This window comes from Oncorhynchus tshawytscha, linkage group LG06 (assembly GCF_018296145.1).
Source record: "Oncorhynchus tshawytscha isolate Ot180627B linkage group LG06, Otsh_v2.0, whole genome shotgun sequence".
Classification (NCBI taxonomy): Eukaryota; Metazoa; Chordata; class Actinopteri; order Salmoniformes; family Salmonidae; genus Oncorhynchus; species Oncorhynchus tshawytscha.
In genome coordinates, this window is record NC_056434.1 from 42,071,824 (window position 1) to 42,092,259 (window position 20,436).

The 20,436-nt window shown below is 45.5% G+C and overlaps 1 protein-coding gene across 8 annotated transcripts in view; it reads left to right on the forward strand.

Moving 5' to 3' along the window:
• Positions 1-20,436, forward strand: part of LOC112252559 (homeodomain-interacting protein kinase 2-like) — a 95,896-nt gene that overhangs the window by 47,507 nt on the left and 27,953 nt on the right. For all 8 annotated transcript variants that reach the window (XR_006083615.1, XM_042323261.1, XM_042323264.1 and 5 more), the window contains exons 3-4: positions 16,433-16,556; positions 18,059-18,181. Coding sequence is in view for 7 of the 8 variants with exons in the window: in XM_042323261.1 (XP_042179195.1) it covers positions 16,433-16,556; positions 18,059-18,181 (247 nt within the window). In the remaining variant the exon portion in view is untranslated. The remainder of the gene's footprint in view (positions 1-16,432; positions 16,557-18,058; positions 18,182-20,436) is intronic.

Below are 20,436 nucleotides of genomic sequence, written 5' to 3' on the forward strand. Positions count from 1 at the left end.
TTCCTATGGGTCTCTGTGTGTCTGTCCGTCAGACTGCCGGATTCCCCTGCCCGTTTGACTACACATTTGCGTATTAGCATAGCCATAACCCTCTCACTTTCTCTGTGAGCTGTGGAGGAGCAGGCTGGCAAGGAGGCAGTGAGTCAGTCAGGCAGTCAGGACAGCCAGGCAGGGAAGGAGGCAGTCAGGACAGCCAGGCAGTCAGGACAGCCAGGCAGGGAAGGAGGCAGTGAGTCAGTCAGGACAGCTAGGACAGCCAGGCAGGGAAGGAGGCAGTGAGTCAGTCAGGACAGCCAGGACAGCCAGGCAGGGAAGGAGGCAGGCAATCAGAGAGGCAGGGCAGGCTGGTAGATGGGGCTCCTCTATTACAGATATGGAAATGGGCTCCGACAGACACACTGAGACTGATATACTGCTGGCATTTACCAACATGATGAATCAGAGCCGAAGCCTTAACTCCCTCCGTACTTACTGAGTGTTTTACAGACCAGGGCAAGGGCTGTATCCCAAATGTCAGCCTGTTTCCAGAGACTTATAGTCAGAAGTAGTGCACTATATAGGGATTAGGGTGCCATTTGGGATGCGTTCCAGGAGTCTAGTGCTCTGCTATGATCTGTCTGGGGCACTGGAAGGTTGGAGGGTTTACTGTTCATGGTGTATGTCATAAGAAGGGCAGTGGAAACGTCTATGGTAAGGGAGGGGTTACATATACATGTGAGGATAAGGCTTCATTTGGGTTTGTTTTTCCCAAAATATAGTTGTGCACATTCCATAAGGGTTGGAGGGGCTGAGAGGGTGTGTGTCTGTCCGTGTGTGTCTCTCTCTCTCTATGCCTGCATGTGTGTGCGCACTACCGCACCAGGATTTCTGTTAGGCCTTTTTTTTTTAAGCCCATAAATAAAATTGTTGGCTGCCAAATTGTCCGGGAGAAGAAAAAATATCCATGGCAAAATAATGCTTTTTATTCATTGATGGAAATAGCAGGATGTGCTCCAACTTCAAAGGCAAATACACTTCGTAGGCTAATAAATCCTCAAGCTGCTGGGAAATTAAGTGTGTTTCTAGCTTTACTCACACAAAAGATGCAAGGTTGTCATAAGGGACTTCAGCTAAGTGTACCCCGACTGGGAGAAATTGGCGAATATTGTGTTGATTATCCCCGTTTCCAGTGTGCCCGCCGAGAGGGGGAATCTTTCTCCAAAACAGAGGAAAGACGACTACATAACGAGGCTGATGTGCATCAAGCTGCTCCAAGGAGGTGGACCGTTTTTGACTTCCCAACAGCAGCGGCTCACTTTGATCAGGTCAAGGTCTGCCGCAAATGCAACTAAATTAGAGGCAAATGATTGTGATCGTAGCAGTGCTGCTGCCGGCCCTAGGCCTGATCAACATCTGCCTCCCCTATGTCAGGAATAGTATATAGATGTGGAATGGATTGATAAACTAGAGTAGGGTAATTATGTGTAGGCTATCATGCACAATTGGTGCATTTCAGTTGAGCTTATTCAGTAGCGTGACTAAACATCACTGCCCAACACACATAGGAGATGTTACAATGTCACTAGGCAGCCAACTGCCTATAGTAGGAAACAGAGTAGTTTATCAATAAGCCACGCATATCACACATGACATGAGTGATGACTCCATTATCTTCAGATGACAACAAACATAACATTTACTAACATCACCCAGTAGAACTGTAAAAAGACGCAGATATAGTGTGAGCTTTGGAAACAAGTGGCTTTCATAAATGCGTGGCGCAGAGTCCTCGTTTTCACAGGGGCTTTGTAAAATAATCTTTCTCTCAATGAACCAGCCTTAGCGAATTTATTTACATATTGAGTTTGATTGTCCAACATCAGGTTTATCATTTCTTCATTTTGTGGCTGTCTAGAGTGGCTTCTTTCCACTGCTGTGGTGATGAATCGCAGCGGGAATGGGGAGTGGGCCGGCCCTGGTGTTCGTAGGCTGCCATGTAGGCAGCTGTGTTTTGTTATTTGGTAGGCCTAATTCAAATGTTCAGGCCTAGATTGTATTTGAAAACAGCTGTGTTTTGTTATTTGGTAGGCCTAATTCAAATGTTCAGGCCTAGATTGTATTTGAAAACAGCTGTGTTTTGTTATTTGGTAGGCCTAATTCAAATGTTCAGGCCTAGATTGTATTTGAAAACAGCTGTGTTTTGTTATTTGGTAGGCCTAATTCAAATGTTCAGGCCTAGATTGTATTTGAAAACAGCTGTGTTTTGTTATTTGGTAGGCCTAATTCAAATGTTCAGGCCTAGATTGTATTTGAAAACAGCTGTGTTTTGTTATTTGGTAGGCCTAATTCAAATGTTCAGGCCTAGATTGTATTTGAAAACAGCTGTGTTTTGTTATTTGGTAGGCCTAATTCAAATGTTCAGGCCTAGATTGTATTTGAAAACAGCTGTGTTTTGTTATTTGGTAGGCCTAATTCAAATGTTCAGGCCTAGATTGTATTTGAAAACAGCTGTGTTTTGTTATTTGGTAGGCCTAATTCAAATGTTCAGGCCTAGATTGTATTTGAAAACAGCTGTGTCTTGTTATTTGGTAGGCCTAATTCAAATGTTCAGGCCTAGATTGTATTTGAAAACAGCTGTGCTTTGTTATTTATTCAGAAAAATGTTCATACAAATAGCCAACAGGACAGGTCATTCGTAATTTAGATTATACAAATATTATATTTTGAAGTTGTGTTTTATTACTGTGTTGGCTACTTGTTCTTTGAGGCTATGTGTTTATTTTTTGTACATTAAATGAATTTATCATTTATAGCAGGGATGAAGACGCAACAGGCAATGTTTTGATTTGAAATAAAACCTGTCATGTTGGTATAAGAACATCATTCTATGTTATTACAACTTTGCAGGCTCATTTCTACTCTGTTTAGATGAATTACAATAATGTAAATGTGATTTTGAGCACCGTGGGTGTTCGGCCTAATGCGTTACACACCCAATGCATATGGATGTCCGCACAAATTCTCAAATGTCCGCTAAATTAAAATGTTGCCGCTCACGTTTTCCTAACGGAAACCCCCGAACCGCACGTGCCTGTGTGCACGTTAGTGTATGTGTGTGTGTGTACATGCATGTGGGCGTGATACGTCTGTTGCTATGTGAAGCTTTCCTGCAGGGGAAGTAGGTCTCTGAGATCATGTTATTTAATCTGGGAGGCCAGAGGAGGCCATCAGTCTCAGGCCTCAAAGCGATGCACTCGGTCAGTCGGTCACTCCTGATTTGACAGCTGGGCAAATGATAGCATGTTGAATGTTGAAGCCGCACAATTAGAAAAGGGAGTGATGGCTGGAGTATTGGGGGGCTCCTCTGACTGGTATTTGCTCACTTGGAGGAGCTGTCAGTGTCTTGCTGGAGTTGGTCACGTTTCTGGTTTGGACACCTCAGGTTGTATCAAGCAGGCTGGACGGCTGTTGGACATACAGTATATTAGTCATTGCCAGTTGCAATCATACAGTCACTCTTCAGTTTCTGTTGATATGAGCCAATGATGTACTCAGTTCTTTGTATGTGAATGTACTTCTGTTACCATGGCCCTCGTGATGTATTGTCAAACCTGGGAACGTCGTCGTTAGTAAAAGCTCCATGTTATCCCAGGAAAACTCGGGGGAAAAAGCCTTTTCCAGTGATTATGCACCCGTTGGCCTCAGTCATGTCTATTTAAGTCATGGAAGTGAAGCGTGAACAAAGGGGAGAGGGAGATGGAGTCAGTGGCTGTACTCAGTGCCCAGCTGTGGAGGAGTCCCTGGGGGTCCGGGGGGCCAGGAATGGGGCTGATCTGGGTCTGGGGTTTGGGGCGGGAGATGCCTGGGGCTGGCAGCTGTAAGAACTGCAGGAGTCGAGTGTACTCTGAGAGCAGTGGGTGGGGGTGGGAGTGGGGGTGCCTATGCACGCACGCACGTGTGCGTGTGTGTTTTGTGTTTGCGTGTGTGTAGGGCACATCTGTGACCCTGTCATCTCACCCTATCCCAGGGCAGGAGAGATGGACAGAGAGAGAGTGAGAGAGAGAGAGCTCAACTGTATACCGTCTACACAGTATAGTCTGTAGTAAAGTCTACTTGATGTCTGGGAGGTGTCTTGTTCAATACTGGTTTGATGTTCACAGGTGGTTGTGTCAGAACTGCCACCACTGCCCAGCTTGCACCCCACTGGGCACAGACGTCAATTCAATGTCTATTCCACGTAGGTTCAACGTAATTTCATTAAAATGATGTGGAAACAACGTTGATTCAACCAGTGTGTGCCCAGTGGGACGTGTGTTGTTGCTTCAGAGTCTGCTAACTAAAGGAAGTGTTTTCAGAAATCCAGAGCCCATACCCTGTATGCTTTTGTTATGTGAACATTCAGAAGAGTCGGTTGGTTGATCTCCCCTTCAGGGCAAGATACGCTCTGAAAGGGACGACACCTGTTTAGGAGGTAACCATTGGTCAAAGAGCTGTCACGGCAACACATTGCTGCGTGCAGTCGTCACTCAGACTGCTTCGGAGCACTTCATCACACACACACATACACACACATACACACACACACACACACACACACACACACACACACACACACACACACACACACACACACACACACACACACACACACACACACACACACACACAACCCTGTGGTAGTCATCAAAGCCAAACAATAGACTCTGTCATTAAGCTCTCAAGGGCAGAGTTTTCCAATATCAGGTGGTGCTTCTTTATATACGTCGTCACCTCTTTATATACGTCATCACCTCTTTATATACGTCGTCAACTCTTTGTATACGTCATCACCTCTTTATATACGTCATCACCTCTTTATGTACGTCATCACCTCTTTATGTACGTCATCACCTCTTTATATACGTCATCACCTCTTTATATACGTCATCACCTCTTTATATACGTCATCACCTCTTTATGTACGTCATCACCTCTTTATGTACGTCATCACCTCTTTATGTACGTCATCACCTCTTTATATACGTCATCACCTCTTTATGTACGTCATCACCTCTTTATGTACGTCATCACCTCTTTATGTACGTCATCACCTCTTTATGTACGTCATCACCTCTTTATGTACGTCATCACCTCTTTATGTACGTCATCACCTCTTTATATACGTCATCACCTCTTTATATACGTCATCACCTCTTTATGTACATCATCACCTCTTTATGTACGTCATCACCTCTTTATGTACATCATCACCTCTTTATGTACGTCATCACCTCTTTATGTACATCATCACCTCTTTATATACGTCATCACCTCTTTATGTACGTCATCACCTCTTTATGTACGTCATTACCTCTTTATGTACGCCATCACCTCTTTATGTACGTCATCACCTCTTTATATACGTCATCACCTCTTTATGTACATCATCACCTCTTTATATACGTCATCACCTCTTTATGTACATCATCACCTCTTTATATACGTCATCACCTCTTTATGTACGTCATCACCTCTTTATGTACGTCATCACCTCTTTATGTACATCATCACCTCTTTATATACGTCATCACCTCTTTATGTACGTCATCACCTCTTTATGTACATCATCACCTCTTTATATACGCCATCACCTCTTTATGTACGTCATCACCTCTTTATATACGTCATCACCTCTTTATGTACATCATCACCTCTTTATATACGTCATCACCTCTTTATGTACATCATCACCTCTTTATGTACGTCATCACCTCTTTATGTATGTCATCACCTCTTTATGTACATCATCACCTCTTTATGTACGTCATCACTTCTTTATGTACGTCATCACCTCTTTATGTACGTCATCACCTCTTTATGTACGTCATCACCTCTTTATGTACGTCATCACCTCTTTATATACGTCATCACCTCTTTATATACGTTGTCATTTGGCTCGTAAAGATGACCTTTCTGCTGGCCGCCTACCACTTTTGTGTTTCTAGGGTAAAGAAAGCATGTCATGTTTAATGGCAGCATGATTAGCCTAGCTCCAGCAGACTGTGACAGTGTAAGCAGAAACTGTGCTGTGCGTTCACTAGGGTTGACCCGAGTATAGGAAAAACTCTTATAGTGTATTAGTATTCTTCCTGGTCAGGTCATGTGGTCAGGATAAACTCTGGATCACAACCAGGGGACCTTCTGGCCAATTTCCAGGCTGTCTCTGCCTCCTCCAATCCAACAAGCCCCCCTCACAAACAAACCAGCTAAAAGATATCTTATATTCATTTCTCCTCCCTTTGTCATTTGACACGCCGACAGAGGAGGCGACGCCTAATCAAGATAATGTATCTCTGTCTACCTACATGTGACCTTCTGTGCTTCGGCTACACTCTTAACTTAACACGGCCGACGGAAAATGGTTTGCGGAATCTGTTTTAGTTTCCTCCCAACTACCGCGTTCATCATGCTGTTGTCTGTCTGCCCCCCCCATTCCCACAGAATTCCTTTTGAATCGGGCCAGCGAGAGGACAACATAATTATGTCCATTCTAATTGAGTCTTCAAGGAAGGAACATAAAATGGATCATATTGTATTGATTTTTACCCAGCTATAATTGTGTTTCACTGGGAGGACAAAGAATATCAGATTAAACAACGTTCTTTAATGACGGGCGTATTGTGTAGAAGATGGGGGGGGTTATCACTACAGAAGAACATTGTCATTGAGAGGTGATTAACAATAACTATACTTACAAATGACTGCAGGGCACCGCTGGCTGGGTAAATGAATGACCTGTCATTGTGAGTGATTGTTATTGGAGAAATCCCTCACTATTCAGGGACTGCGGTGAACAAACAACCGAGGCAACGTGGCAACGCAGTGGGAACAGGAATTGTAATAATTAGGAGTGTGTGTGTGTGTTTGTTTTCTGTACATTCAAATGAGACGTCAGGGAGCTGGTTTGACTTTATTTATCTTGATTCAGAATCTCAGGGGGGGGATTTTATGAATATGTTTGAAGCAAAAATGCATTACCTTTGCTGGTGCCTGACAACAGGTGCTGAGTAGTGAATATTGTCATTTCTATTTTAGTCAGTGATTGACAAAACAGCAATAACTTATTGAAAGCATGTGAGCGATGAACTACAGACGTAGGATCTTAATTCGAGCTAGTCAGTTTGCTACAGCAGGAAAATAACGCTTTGACATATTTTTTTGTTAGAGCAAATCAAGTCTGACATTATAAAGTGGGAAAAGTATCAACTGTAAATCCCTTTTAAACCTCAAATACATTACATATTTGCATTTTCTGAGCAACAAAAGAGTGATCAAATTAAGATCCTACATCTGTATGAGGATGCATCAGTATCCATGTGGCTTGTGATAGCGGTACAGTAATTGGCTGCATTATGTTGCAGTGTCACACCTCTCTCCATGTTTTAAATGAGCATGGTAAATCAGAAGCCACACTACTGGCCCTGGCACTTTGGACCTTTCCCAACACCCCCTACAACACGGTCTCCCAGTATCCCTCTCTGATATGAAACGTATGAGGGAATGAGAGGGAATGATTCATTTGTCCAATTCCTCTCTAAATGTTGATAATCCTGCTTTTGTTTCTGTACGTGATGACATTTCTAATTCCTCTCAGGGAAGAATGCAGTGTGGCTAATATCGTTTAGCTGTCTGACGGCATGAGAGAGAGAGAGAGAGAGAGTAAATACTGTAGTTGACAGTGCCTTCATGAGTGGCTATGTAAGGCTATATGTATGTCTGTCAGGGGGAGGCTCATCTCATACTACTGTCTAATCAACTGGCACACAGCTGCACTCCAGGGACAGATCTACAGACGGTCGGACGGATGGACGGACAGACAGGCGGCCAGACAGACAGACAGACAGACAGGCAGGCGGACAGGCAGCCAGACAGATAGACAGACAGGGGGACATATCATATGTAGAAGAGCCCCTCTGTGCCTGCCTGTACTTTACTGTACTGTACTCTCCTGTCCTGTACTGGAGGCTCATGGTTACTGGTTAGGTTTGGTTACAACTCCCTCTGGTCCTTGCTGCTTGTTGCGAGGGAGGGAGAGGCACCTCAGGCACAGAGAATGCATGTAACCCAGAATTTAATTAGGCAGGGGAAGTTGGGGGGAGGGAGTGAGGGGGAGAGCAAGACATTTTTTAAATGTTTTTTTGTTGATGTTGTTTCTTCTCACTTTTGTTTATTGTTAATTTCACTTGTTTTGGCATCGTAAAGATATGTTTCCCTTGCCAATAAAGCCCCCTTTGAATTTAATTGAGAGGAGGATTCAGAAGGAGGTAGAAAGATGGAGGGGGGAGATTTATCAGCCTGTGTGTTTGCAAATGTCTCCCCCTGCTCTTTGTCACTGTGCAGTAGAAAGAAATCACTTAATAAGGGGAAGTTGATGAGAGCTTGAAGAGTACAGACTTCAAAAATGTATCCATTACGACTGCATGCACACCATGGCACATCTTCCCAGGGCTCCATCCCATCCCAGCGTTCACAGGCATCTCATTTCAAATGGCTTTTTGGGGAGTCGGGCGTTTGACTAAATATTCAATATGAATGACGCTCTACTGTGGCCCCTGCAGCACTGCTAATGTTTCCTCTTAGTCTCTTCTTTGTGTCCGAGGCACTATAAATCTCCACACTGTGTGTGCACTGATGAGGTCTCTGAGCGGTGAGCACTTCCTGTATGTGCTGCTGGGCTCCGGTCTTTATTGTGTATGTGCAATGCATGATTCCCTTATGCCAGACATTTCTACCAGACTCAGAGATGAGGGTTAAGCTCTAGCTGCTGATAAAATCCCTCACACCGTCTAATTAGCCCGGAGTGATCGGGGCTCGGAGGTTTAAACAGTCCTTCTGCTCTGCTCTCTGACTGACCAGACAGACAGTCTCCGGCTGGCTGGTTGGCCGGCTGATTGGGTGAGACAGACACCACCTGCCACACCGCTCCTCCTGGTGGAGAGTACTTGTCGTGACCCACATATTTTCGGCGGGGCCAGAGACTCCTTGAGAGTGGAGAGAGTGGAGGGCTGTGGCTCACTGTAGTGCTGCTCCACGGGTCAGACAGATGCCATGGTGGCCATTTGAAGGGGGTCAAGAGCAGGTAGTCAGACTCGGGGTACCATGCCATGAGCTGAGACTGCTCAGTCAGGCTCTGGCTCTTGCCCGGCACGTCTTTTATCCTTCATGTCTGTCTGTCCATCTGGAGAACGCAAATAAGGACAGTAAAAGAGGTAATTACCGGGGCAGCAGCTCTGCAGCCAATCTCTCTGTCTCACACACACACACACACACACACACACACTGGAATAGGTGAATGGAATGGCAGTCTTGTCTATGGACCAATCCAACTAGAGAGATTAGTTCTATAGCAGACAACTGCAAGGAACATTACGTTTGATAAGAGTACAATAGATATTGAATCACTGTCGCTGTTTCACTGAAATGTTTTGAAAGTATAATCTGTATGTAAAACATTTACCTTTGACAGATGTTCTTACATCCAGAATGTGGAATTAACTTTTATTTAACTAGGCAAATTAGTTAGGAACAAATTCTTATTTACAATGACTGCCTACCAGGGATGAGATATTTATACCTTTGTCAACGCCAGGGATTTGATCCAGCAACCTTTTGGTTCCTGACCCAACGCTCTAACCACTAGGCTACCTGCCGCCCCATTTTAAGATTGCTAGGTGAGACAACCACATATCACAGTCAAATATAAAGAATATGAACGTTCCATTCCAGCTAAACAATGGATTTACAGAGTTTTGCAACAAAACAAAAAAAAAAAACGGTTTTCAAACACATCAAAAAATCTATGAATAAAACGTCTGAGAACAGTAATATTTTACACACACATGAAGGTAGCCAGAAGCAATCATTTCTGATGACAAAACACAAATGTGAAAAATTTGTGGATATAGCATTTTGGAAATAACGTCTTCAAATATTGATCATGGCACCCTGTGCCAGCGAGGGGGGCACAGTTAATATTGTATGGGCTTTTAAAATGGCACAGAAAAAGCTTTGGGTACAAGGTGAGTGCTGTGCTGTCCTTAATGCCTGACTAGCTCTAGGGTGGCTTATGTTCTTCTTGTTTCTGTCAGTCCATCTAATGTTTACCTAAAGTGGAACATATCGTGATTTTACTCAAGTATGTTTCCCTATAGAATCACAGGTCATTCTACTAGAAGACTAAAGCCCCTTTATTCATTTTTCTCTCGCCTTTACCAATCTCCTTCCCTCTCTCCCTCCCTCCTTCCCTCTCTCCCTCCCTCCAGTCCTGCGGATACTCATCGGTAGCTATGCGAATGTATTAACAGGTGAAACAGTGACAGCACCGTCAGCACTTCTCTGTGCCTTTTGAGTGGAGAGATGGAGCCCTCTTTACAAGACCTTGAGTACAAATAATGTTAACTGGACCCTGAATGAAAGGACACTATTTCCCAAGGTCTCTGTAAAAGTTTACTATGTCCTGACTACCCAACTAGTTACATCCCTTGACTGGGGCCCGGGGGCTCGGGGTGGACCAGAAACTACATTTAAAAGCCTTTTATCATGCAGCCCTCAATAGGCATTCAGCATTCACTCTGCCCCGTTGCTCTCCCTCACGTAATGGCTGAGCTGGGCAGGGCTGGTTCTTTTTAGTGTGTGTGTGTGTCATCGTCTCAGCCTCTCTGACAGAGGAAACCACCAGCCTTGGGGCCAGAGGAGGGGCCCCAGGTGCAGGATAGGGCTGGGCGATACCACCGTCACTCTGTCCCTCAGTCATTGGCCTTCACATTGTGTGTAATCAAACAGGCCTTTAAAGGGTTGTAGGTTGATTGGTCGCCAGTGAAACGCTGAGGACATACATCATGTTATGGTGCTGGATCTCTGGGGACTGGGTGGTGAAGTCCTTCATTCACAGAGCAGAAGAAGACCCAGACCCAGGCTTCTTTCATAAGACCAGCCAGGGGGAGAGGAGTGATGGCTGTAGAGGACGAGAGGGCAATAGGGGAAACAACAGGCCAGAACAATCCCTTCCCCAACAAGAGCTTTTTCCTGTCAACCACCAGCGTTTTTTTGTTGTTGATGAATATACTTGTATTACCTTTTCACAATTATTCCTGCACAATAACATAATATACAGCTGGACAGTAATTCATACCACAGGAATGTTTCTGTTCTTGCCCACCCACACACTGTTGACCCCAACCCTTCACCCAATTTCCCATCTACCCTCTCCCCCACCCGGACCCCACCCATCTCTTCCCTATGGCTGGGAAAAGAGCAGACAGGTCATGAACATACTGTACATAATAACAAAAGAGCTTTCTGTCCTCCCTTCATCACGCCAGGAAGCAGAGAGCTCTTTGAATGGAGTTAACTCAACCAGCCCAGTTTTCTCCACAGTAAATAGGCCATTACTCAGCAGAGTTGTTAAGTGGGCTGTGAGTTGCTCTCCATTATACAAGAGCAGTTCAAACCAAGGACGTCATACATACACTATATGAATACAGTAATATTTATGATACATATAATGTCTATGTTTCAGAGTTATTGCAACAGAAACGTTGTCCAGTGTAAATGCTGCACATGCCAAGACAAATATGTCATATGCAGCAAATGATGTCTATGGTTCAACCTCATGGCAATAGAATGTAAACGCGCTGGTCCAGACTGGTAATGTGCCAGACTGCCAGGAGACTGAAGTGAAGCCGAGCTGAGGGAAAGTCAGGGTGATGGTAGCATCCTGACGTGCCCAACGCCCGGGATGTCAGAGCCCGGAGTAGCAGCTGCAGCGTGGTACGGGTGGGGAGGAGAGGAGCAGCACTGCCCTTCTGCACACCTGCCCGTCTGCTCTGCCCTAGTTAAAGAGGGGCAGAAGAAATGTTCTGGGGGAGGTATGCCATCCCTGTAGCTCCCAGGGGATTGGCCTTGTCAATGAGAGGCTAGCTGGGAGGATGTCACAGTGCTCGCCCCCCTCGCTTCCCTTCCGCTCGCCCTCCCTGACCAGGGACCACTCCTGAACACAGCAGAACTGGTCTCTTATTCGGCCAGGGATCAAAATGCAAGGAAGAGCCTGACTGTTTCTATGTGTGCCTGTCTGTGTGGTTACATCAGGCACAGTGCACATGCAGTACTGTAGCAATGAGTGTACCAGTCTACCACAGGCATGGTCAGTGTTCTGAATCCACCCCCCCGTAGTGTTGACTTGTACAACACTTTGAGAACGCTGTTAGGTGAGGTCTAGTTTAAAGCTGCTACATTGGAGGTGTAAGTCAAAGTGATGGGGTTTCTGTGTCGCTGCTTCTGGAGTGCACATGCTGCACATGTGGGGCGGATGGAACTTTCCAGAAGAAGACAGCTTGGAGCTATGCGTTAACAAATGCTGAATATAGTAAGCCTACTCTGATAAGACAGAGATATAGGCCACTGACTTCAGTGTGCGTGTTAGTGCCACTCAGGCCTTGCACTGCACACAGCACACCACCCTCTGGTGCAAACGTCACAAACGCTGTTTGTGTGTGTGTGTGTGTGTGTGTGTGTGTGTGTGTGTGTGTGTGTGTGTGTGTGTGTGTGTGCGTGCGTGCGTGTGTGCATAGCTGAGGTTTGCATGCAGAGCAGCGCTGCTCATAAAGCACCAGGACGTGGTGAGTCGTTATCGCCTGACTACCTGACATTTTCCATTTGACGGTTTCACCCACAACCTCCTTTATTCACCTCCGTCTGTGAACTATTATGGACGGTTCTAAGACATTGTGCCCCCATGTGCTACAGGAGACAGGCAACTTCCAGTATCTGCTTCTGCGTACTGAGAGTGAAGGAAGGGAGGGAGAAGAGGAGTGTGTGAGCAGTGTAGTGTGCTTCTTGTTTGCCTGTGTAGAGGCCTACAGCTGCTGCTGTGTTTTGCATGCCATGGAAGCATTGAGGAGATTTGCATTACTGGTTTGATTAAGTCAGCGCGATCGTTGGGTTGAGTTGGGTGGAGTGCAGCTGGACCCTGGTGAGGCCAGGGCAGGGGAATCATGGGAAAGGGCCTGGCCAGGGAGGTTCTGCCTGAACGCATCCAAGCACAACATCATCAACGTTAACGGTCCTTAACATGATCCTTGCCTGGGGAGGTGCATGCACACACACGCGCACACACACACACAAACAGCTAAAGATGCAGGACTAATTGCTCTCTAATTTAAATAGTATCGTCCAAAGCTGTTATAAAAATCCACACTTCCATGACATCAAACGTGGCACAGCATCAACCATGGAAAAAACCACATTGCGGCCGGCACAGACTTGACCATTTTCCCCATGATTGGTTGTTGTGTCATATTCATTTCATGCTGAGATGATACTAATATTTGATACTAATATTCCAAGGGTGGAGATTGAATATGCAGGGGAGGGCGGGGTGCTGCAGTAACTTCTAGAAAGGACGTTGTGGGAGTGGAAGGTTCTGTGACCTGAGTATTAGGAGCAATGGGGGCCAGCGGTCCTGTGCGGTCCAGTGCGGTCCAGTGCGGTCCAGCGGTCCAGTGCGGTCCAGCGGTCCAGCGGTCCAGTGCGGTTCAGCGGTCCAGTGCGTTCCAGTGCGGTCCAGCGGTCCAGTGCGGTTCAGCGGTCCAGTGCGGTCCAGCGGTCCAGTGCGGTCCAGCGGTCCAGTGCGGTCCAGCGGTCCAGTGCGGTCCAGCGGTCCAGTGCGGTCCAGCGGGTCTAGGGGTCAATATGATGATGTGTTTCCTCCCAAGGCTGATTTCAGCTCAATTTGAGTCGCGGTTCAAAGTATTTTTTCAGTAGCCTGGCTGGCATGCTGCAATGGCCCCTCTGCTTTAAAGCCTAATGGGGCTGATATACTCATGCCAGTAGAGTGCGTGTGTGCGTGTGCGTGTGTGTGTGTGTGTGTGTGTGTCCCATTTTAGTGCTAATTACAGAGCAAAGACCTCTATCTCTCTCTGGGGGGGAAACGAAAGCTGTACATCAATGGGGGAGGGGTGTCAAAACTGTGTGCATGCAATAACAGCTTATCTCCTGCAGCTGAAAATTATAAAGTAGTTTTCTATAAGCTTGGCTATTTGCCGGATGCATTTCATACTGAAGGGGGTGTAGAAAAGCAGCCTGTCAGCCAGAACCATAGAATCTATTTTGTGTGTGTGTGTGTGATCCTATGCATCCCCCATCGTAAAGTTCTTAGCCTCCTACCTCTCTAAAGTGAAACCCCAGGCAGTTTCAAGAGGGAGTATTGTGCTGACTGACCCTAGTTCCTGGCCCATAACTCGAGCTCCCTCTCTCCGCTCAGCACACGGTGTCCTGCCCAGTGCTATCTTCTCCAAGCAGGCGCCTCAACGGTGCTTTGGTAACCCACGATAGATGGCCCAGCTCATTGTGTTGAAGGTGTCTTTGTGTGTGGAATGTAGCCCCTCCTTCTCAGACACTGTGTTCCACCTCTGCCCCCCGAGACCCCAGTAACCACCATTTGTGTTTACTGAGCCCTCTCCAGTGAATGTGATATTCGCTTGAGAGGCTACTGCTCTCTGTCTCGCTCTCTGTCTCGCTGTTTCTTGCTCTCCCTGTCTTCCCTTTTCTCTCTCTCTCCCTACTCTCTTGGTCGCCCTTTCCCTCTCTCTCTCTCATTTGTACTGTCTTGTCTCTCTCTTTTGATAGTGAGATATCCCTTGTGTAAGTCTGCCACTGTGAAACAGCCGCGTCCCAGCTGTTTCTCACAGTGTTAAACCTGCCATCTCTTTCACACATAGACAAGTGAGGCGGGTCTGTGAGGAGAGGAGTCTGAGGCCCATGTGGAAAATGTGATCCGATTCCCCCAGCCGTTGCCCCCCCAAAAGACACACCCCCACTCCCCCCTCACCCCAGTCCCATAAAGCCCTGCTCTTTTCCACATGATCTGTTCTCCGGGCCTGTCCAACAGGCTCCAGGCCAGGCGTTACGTCTCTGTCTCTCTCCCAGGCTTCTGCTGTGCTGCCTGGAGCCCGCGCTCCTCTGCTCCTCTCCACACGCCTCGTTGTCATGACCACCGCAGGCAGGAAACGCTGGGAACTCGGCGAGGGGCTCTCGGAGCAAACTGGGGACAGAAATGTTCCAGGATCAGCCTAAAGCTCAGAGAATTGGGCGAGAGCGCCATTAAAATGTATCGCTAATAATGTTTTACGATGAAGTAGAGCGTCTCTAGTTTGTGTATGTGTGCGTGAGTGTGCGTGTGTGTGTGACAGCATCTCCAGTTCACTCTGAAGTCACAGTGCGAGGACCCCGAGGCAGTCTGCCTAGTAATTTTAAAGGCTCATCAGAGACTTCAGCTCAGTGGACTGCACTATAACCTAACTGGTATAATGTAACATAGCTCAGGCTGGGTCCACTGTAAAATGTATAATTTTCTAAGTAGTTTGTCAGTTGTTACACTCTTATAACCGAGACCGTGTTTTTCTTCCTGTTCAGTGTTCAATCAGACCCAGTTATTTATCGGTGGCCCTCGTGAGGTGGACCCTTGGCCCCTGTGTTGCGTAAAGGCCCCGGAGTCTAGGAACCGGGCTTTGTCGTTATCAACTAAATATCCACCCGGAGACGAACGAGGGTTGCTCTGACTCTGTGGATATTTACGTTGATTTTATCTTTCATGGCGGCACAATTGATTCCACATTGGGCCACCATAACCAAGACCCATCCTCTTCCCCAGATGATCCTCCCCTCCCCCGCCTTTTGTCCCAGAGGCCAGACTTCCCGAGATCAGACATCCCGATTGGCTCCTGCACGGCTATCAGTCAATTAGCTCTGCCCCCCTCCCCACACAGTTAGCACTGAAATGAACAGCGTGACTGCCAGTGCCATTTGAAGGACAATCAAAGAAAACAAAGTCCTAGAATCCAACTTTTTTCAAAGCTCCTCTAAACAAGCGAGGAGTTTGTATTAAAGGCACAAAGCTGGTCTGAGATCAGTGTAAAATAACATATCAGAGAATGACAGGCTGATTGATTCATTTATCTTGGGCGGAATGTTGAAATAATGCTGCTGGCGTTGTAGTCTAATTAAATAATGTTTGTTTAGGGGGTTGTTTTTAATAGAGCTGCCTGGTTGTCTTATGTTTCGGTAGGGTTATCTGCTGCTCCTAACACTGAAGTGCCTGAGTCGAGGTCTTCTAGCTAGTCTAGCTCTTCTGTCCATTACATTGGTCTGTTCTCCCTGAACACATATTGGGTGGGAAAAGAAAGTGAATGTCACTCATTTGTTTGCTGCTTCCAAACGAGATATTTAACTAAAACTAATGTTACATCGACAAATGTTCGTTCGACAAGGGACGGGATTCAATCCAAAACGAATTTTGCCCGGTTAGAGACAAAGTGTGGTCAATTCCATAGCTCATACATCTGACCCCCTTTGTCACATTTACCTTCCAGAAATACTTTGGCCTGGATCTAACCATGCTGTATCTCTCTGTCCTCAGAGCTCCAGAGATAATCCTGGGCCTGCCGTTCTGTGAGGCCATCGACATGTGGTCCCTGGGCTGTGTCATCGCTGAGCTCTTCCTGGGCTGGCCCCTCTACCCAGGGGCCTCAGAGTACGACCAGGTAGGTCTGAGGGTCTGCCCGAGGGGGAAGGGGGGCATAGGTGGGTGACAACCAGGAAGATGATGCCTAAATGAGAGAACCTCCAAGACAAGAGCTAGAATAAGTTGTTTCTGAATGCTACTATAAACAGGAAATGTGAAAGATTTCTCAATTCAAAACACCATTTAAATCCATCAAGGTGTGCATTCTACATAAGTGGCATACGAAGAGTCTCTAGTCCACTTCTAGACGAGGACTGATATATCACTACAAGTCATGCTGTAGTAGTGTCAGTCAGAGAGGAAGGGAGAGGATCAATGCTTAGTAGCAGAGCTTTGCAAATTAAAGCTTTGGAAATGAGATAATATGTTTCAGGACTGGAGAAAAACAAACTGCTTGGTTTGTTCTGAGAGACAGAGCAATACTTGCTCAAGGCTTTCCCATAGAGCCATAAAAGAGAGAGAGGGAGAGAGAGAGAAGAGGAGGAACAGAGAGAGAGCGAGAGAGAGCGATAGGAAATGAGAGGAACAGAAAGATCTGTTGCTCTGGAGCACCGGAGCGCTGCTAATTGGTGCAAGTGGTTCAGTGGCATCTGCTGGAATAAACAGAGGGATCAGGAGCTGCCTGTTTGTCAGGAGGAGACGAGACACTCCTACACACACCACCCACACGCGCACACACACACGTGCACACACACACGTGCACACGCACACACACATGCGCACAATCAAGTAAGTTTGTCTACGCCTGTTGTTTACGAAGCATGTGACAAATACATTTGATTTGAACCACACACACACACACACACACTCAGGCCTCATCCCGGTCACTCACAGAACTAAACAAATCATATACATTTTTATTAGTTACATGCTTGGTGAACAACAGGTGTAGACTAGCAGTGAAATGAGTACTTACGGGCCCTTCCCAAAAATGCAGCGAGAAAGAAAATAGAGAGATAATAGAAAATGAAAACACATAATAATAAATACACAATGAGTAATAATAACCTGGCTCTACACACGGGGTACCAAATACAAGCACACCGGCTCAGAGTTACATACAGGAGTTTTTACTGGGTAGGTCACATGGTGGGCAAAAGCTCATGACCATAGTCGTGAATCATGGCTAGGGCCAAGAGTTTTTCCTGACGATATGACCTTGCCAGATTGACCCTGCTGTGAAAATGTGCCACAGCTAAGGCCTAACACACTGTGATTTTATCAGTAATGGATTATAGTGAATCTGGGTCTGGGCATATTCCCTCTGCAGTGAACATATTTACCAGATGTGATTATTTGAGTGTTATCACCCTAAATATTTGTGCCAGCAATAATTTTCCAAGTCTGACTGACTAACATTTTCAGTCAAACACGTTTGCGCCTTAAAGGGCAAAACTAACAATATCCAATTAAGAGTGCCTTATTTTGCACGTCTGCATTTGAATGCTGTTTGGCTGATTGTGTTTGAAACTCTGAATGAAAAGTTGATGTGTTATTTGATATTTTCTCCTCGCCCTGTAGATCCGGTACATCTCCCAGACACAGGGGCTGCCTGCGGAATTCCTCCTGAGTGCAGGGACTAAGACTACCAGGTTCTTCAACCGAGTCACAGACTCCACCAACTACCCCCTGTGGAGACTGAAGGTAGGCCTCTTTTACACACACTCACACACACACACACACACACACACACACACACACACACACACACACACACACACACACACACACACACACACACACACACACACACACACATTGAGAGACACTAATTACCATTGCCCTGTTGTTGCGTCAATACTCTCCATACACATCAAAAGAGGAGTTGGGTTTCAGTGGAGTCGATCATGTAAAACTATATTTGCCCACCAAGTGACCTACCCAGTATGTCAATGATGTATTAAGTGCCTTGCATGAAATGTATGTGAAAAAATCCACAGGAGCTGATTGGCTTGATCGCTTCCTAGTGCAGCTTTCTGCCCTCCTCATTGTAGAACCTTTGACCTAGATTTTTTATTAAACAATTGCTTCTGGTGGTATCCCTAAGACCTGTCTTCCCCCTTCACAAAGCTGGAGATCCTTCTGACCTAGATAACTACCGCCCAATTTCTAAACTATCTTGCCTTGCAAAAATATTAGAATCACTGGCAAACTCTCAGCTAATAACATTTTTTTGCTCTTTGAATTATACTCTTATTGTGTACCAGTCTGGTTTAGAGTTTCAGTTTCAGCATCTACTCTTACATTATATATTCAATTGCTTAGATCATAGGAATCACTGTTCTGCCATATTTATAGACCTTTTCAAGGCTTGAGATTGCCGACCATCTCCTACTCATTCGAAGGTTGTCTGAAATGGGCCTCGACCGGGCGTCGTGCAAGTGGCTTGGGAACTATCTGTCAGACAGGACACTGTGTTTTTTCTGATGGTGTCAGGTCAAGTTACCTCGATATTCCGAAAGGTGTCCTCTTTACTATTTATACTATATAAATCATATTGGTCTCTCTGCAAAAACCTGTAACATCCATCTGTATGTAGATGAGACTGTTATGAACGCTATTGCCCCTATGGCTGACCAGGCTGTTGGAGCTGCAATTTTAGATTTTTGTCACCTTGCAGAAAGTCCTTGTTGATTTAAAATAAATTAATGCGGGGAAAAACTAAATGTATGCTGTTTTCTAATTCTCGTAGAAATAATTAAGATGGTCTACACATGTATGCATTGGGTGTTTGTTTAATCGAGCCGGTTCCCGCCTACAAATATCTGGGCTTTTGGATTGAGAATAATTTGATTTATAAAAAAAATGTACGTATGAGCTAGTTAAAAAGCTGCGATTTAATGCCTCTGCCTAAACAGTCAACTTTCCTGCCAATTCTTGACGATAGGGACACCATTTATGGGAATGCAGCAGCCACTACTATTAAATCCTCGGATGCTGTCTATCATAGCACCCTTCGCTTTATCACAGGTGACAGTTGTAATACTCACCATTGCATCCTGTATCAAAACATTGTCTGGTCCTCATTAAAGTCCCGTAGATCACTACATTATTCCCTCTTTGTTTACAAAGCTCTACTACACAAGCTACCGACCTACCTCACTTCACTGTTAAAATGAAAAAAAATATGAGACAGCCAACCCATTCACAGGGATGGTTAACTCTCGAGGTTCCACTACTACGTAACGATCTAGGTAAATCCGCCTTCAGTTTCAGTGCCCCCCATTTTTGGAAAAGCCTACAAAACTCTTAACTCTCTGGTGCCTCTAGAGCAGTTTAGGACTTTAATGTTAAATGACTTTAGTGATAATTGCAACTGTTTGGATTTAATGCAAATAATTGTATGTGTGGTGTTTGAAGCTGTAGTGTTGATTCTGTAAATTCTAGATTATTTTATTTTTATTAATAATTTTTTAATTTGGTGTATTGTTGTCCTTAATCCACCATTGAAAATGGTCTCAATGGGTCCCCCTGAATAAATGTGTTTTAAAAAACGAGCTACAGAAGCCCAGTGTGAGGCATTGACAGGATAGACTCAACGCTGGCTCCAAAAAACGTTGCTCTATTCAGGCCACTCAATAAGGTGCTGACCTGTTCAAGCACCAGCATTTTTCTCCCTTTGGGAGTACTTTGGAGTCATGCAGTGAATCTGCAGACATATTTTTACTGTATTGAACATCCTGACCCCACAATACCAATATCTCAGCTGGATATATACGCCCTCACTGCTCTACTGCACTTAGCAATATTCTCTCCCAAGATTGATCAGCTCTCCTTGGAGACTCACCACGAGTCCGTCCCAAATGGCACCTCACTCCCTATAAAGTGCACAACTTTTGACCAATGTGCCATTGCCTGACACACCCTATGTCTTTGTTCTTATTCATACAAAATGAGGC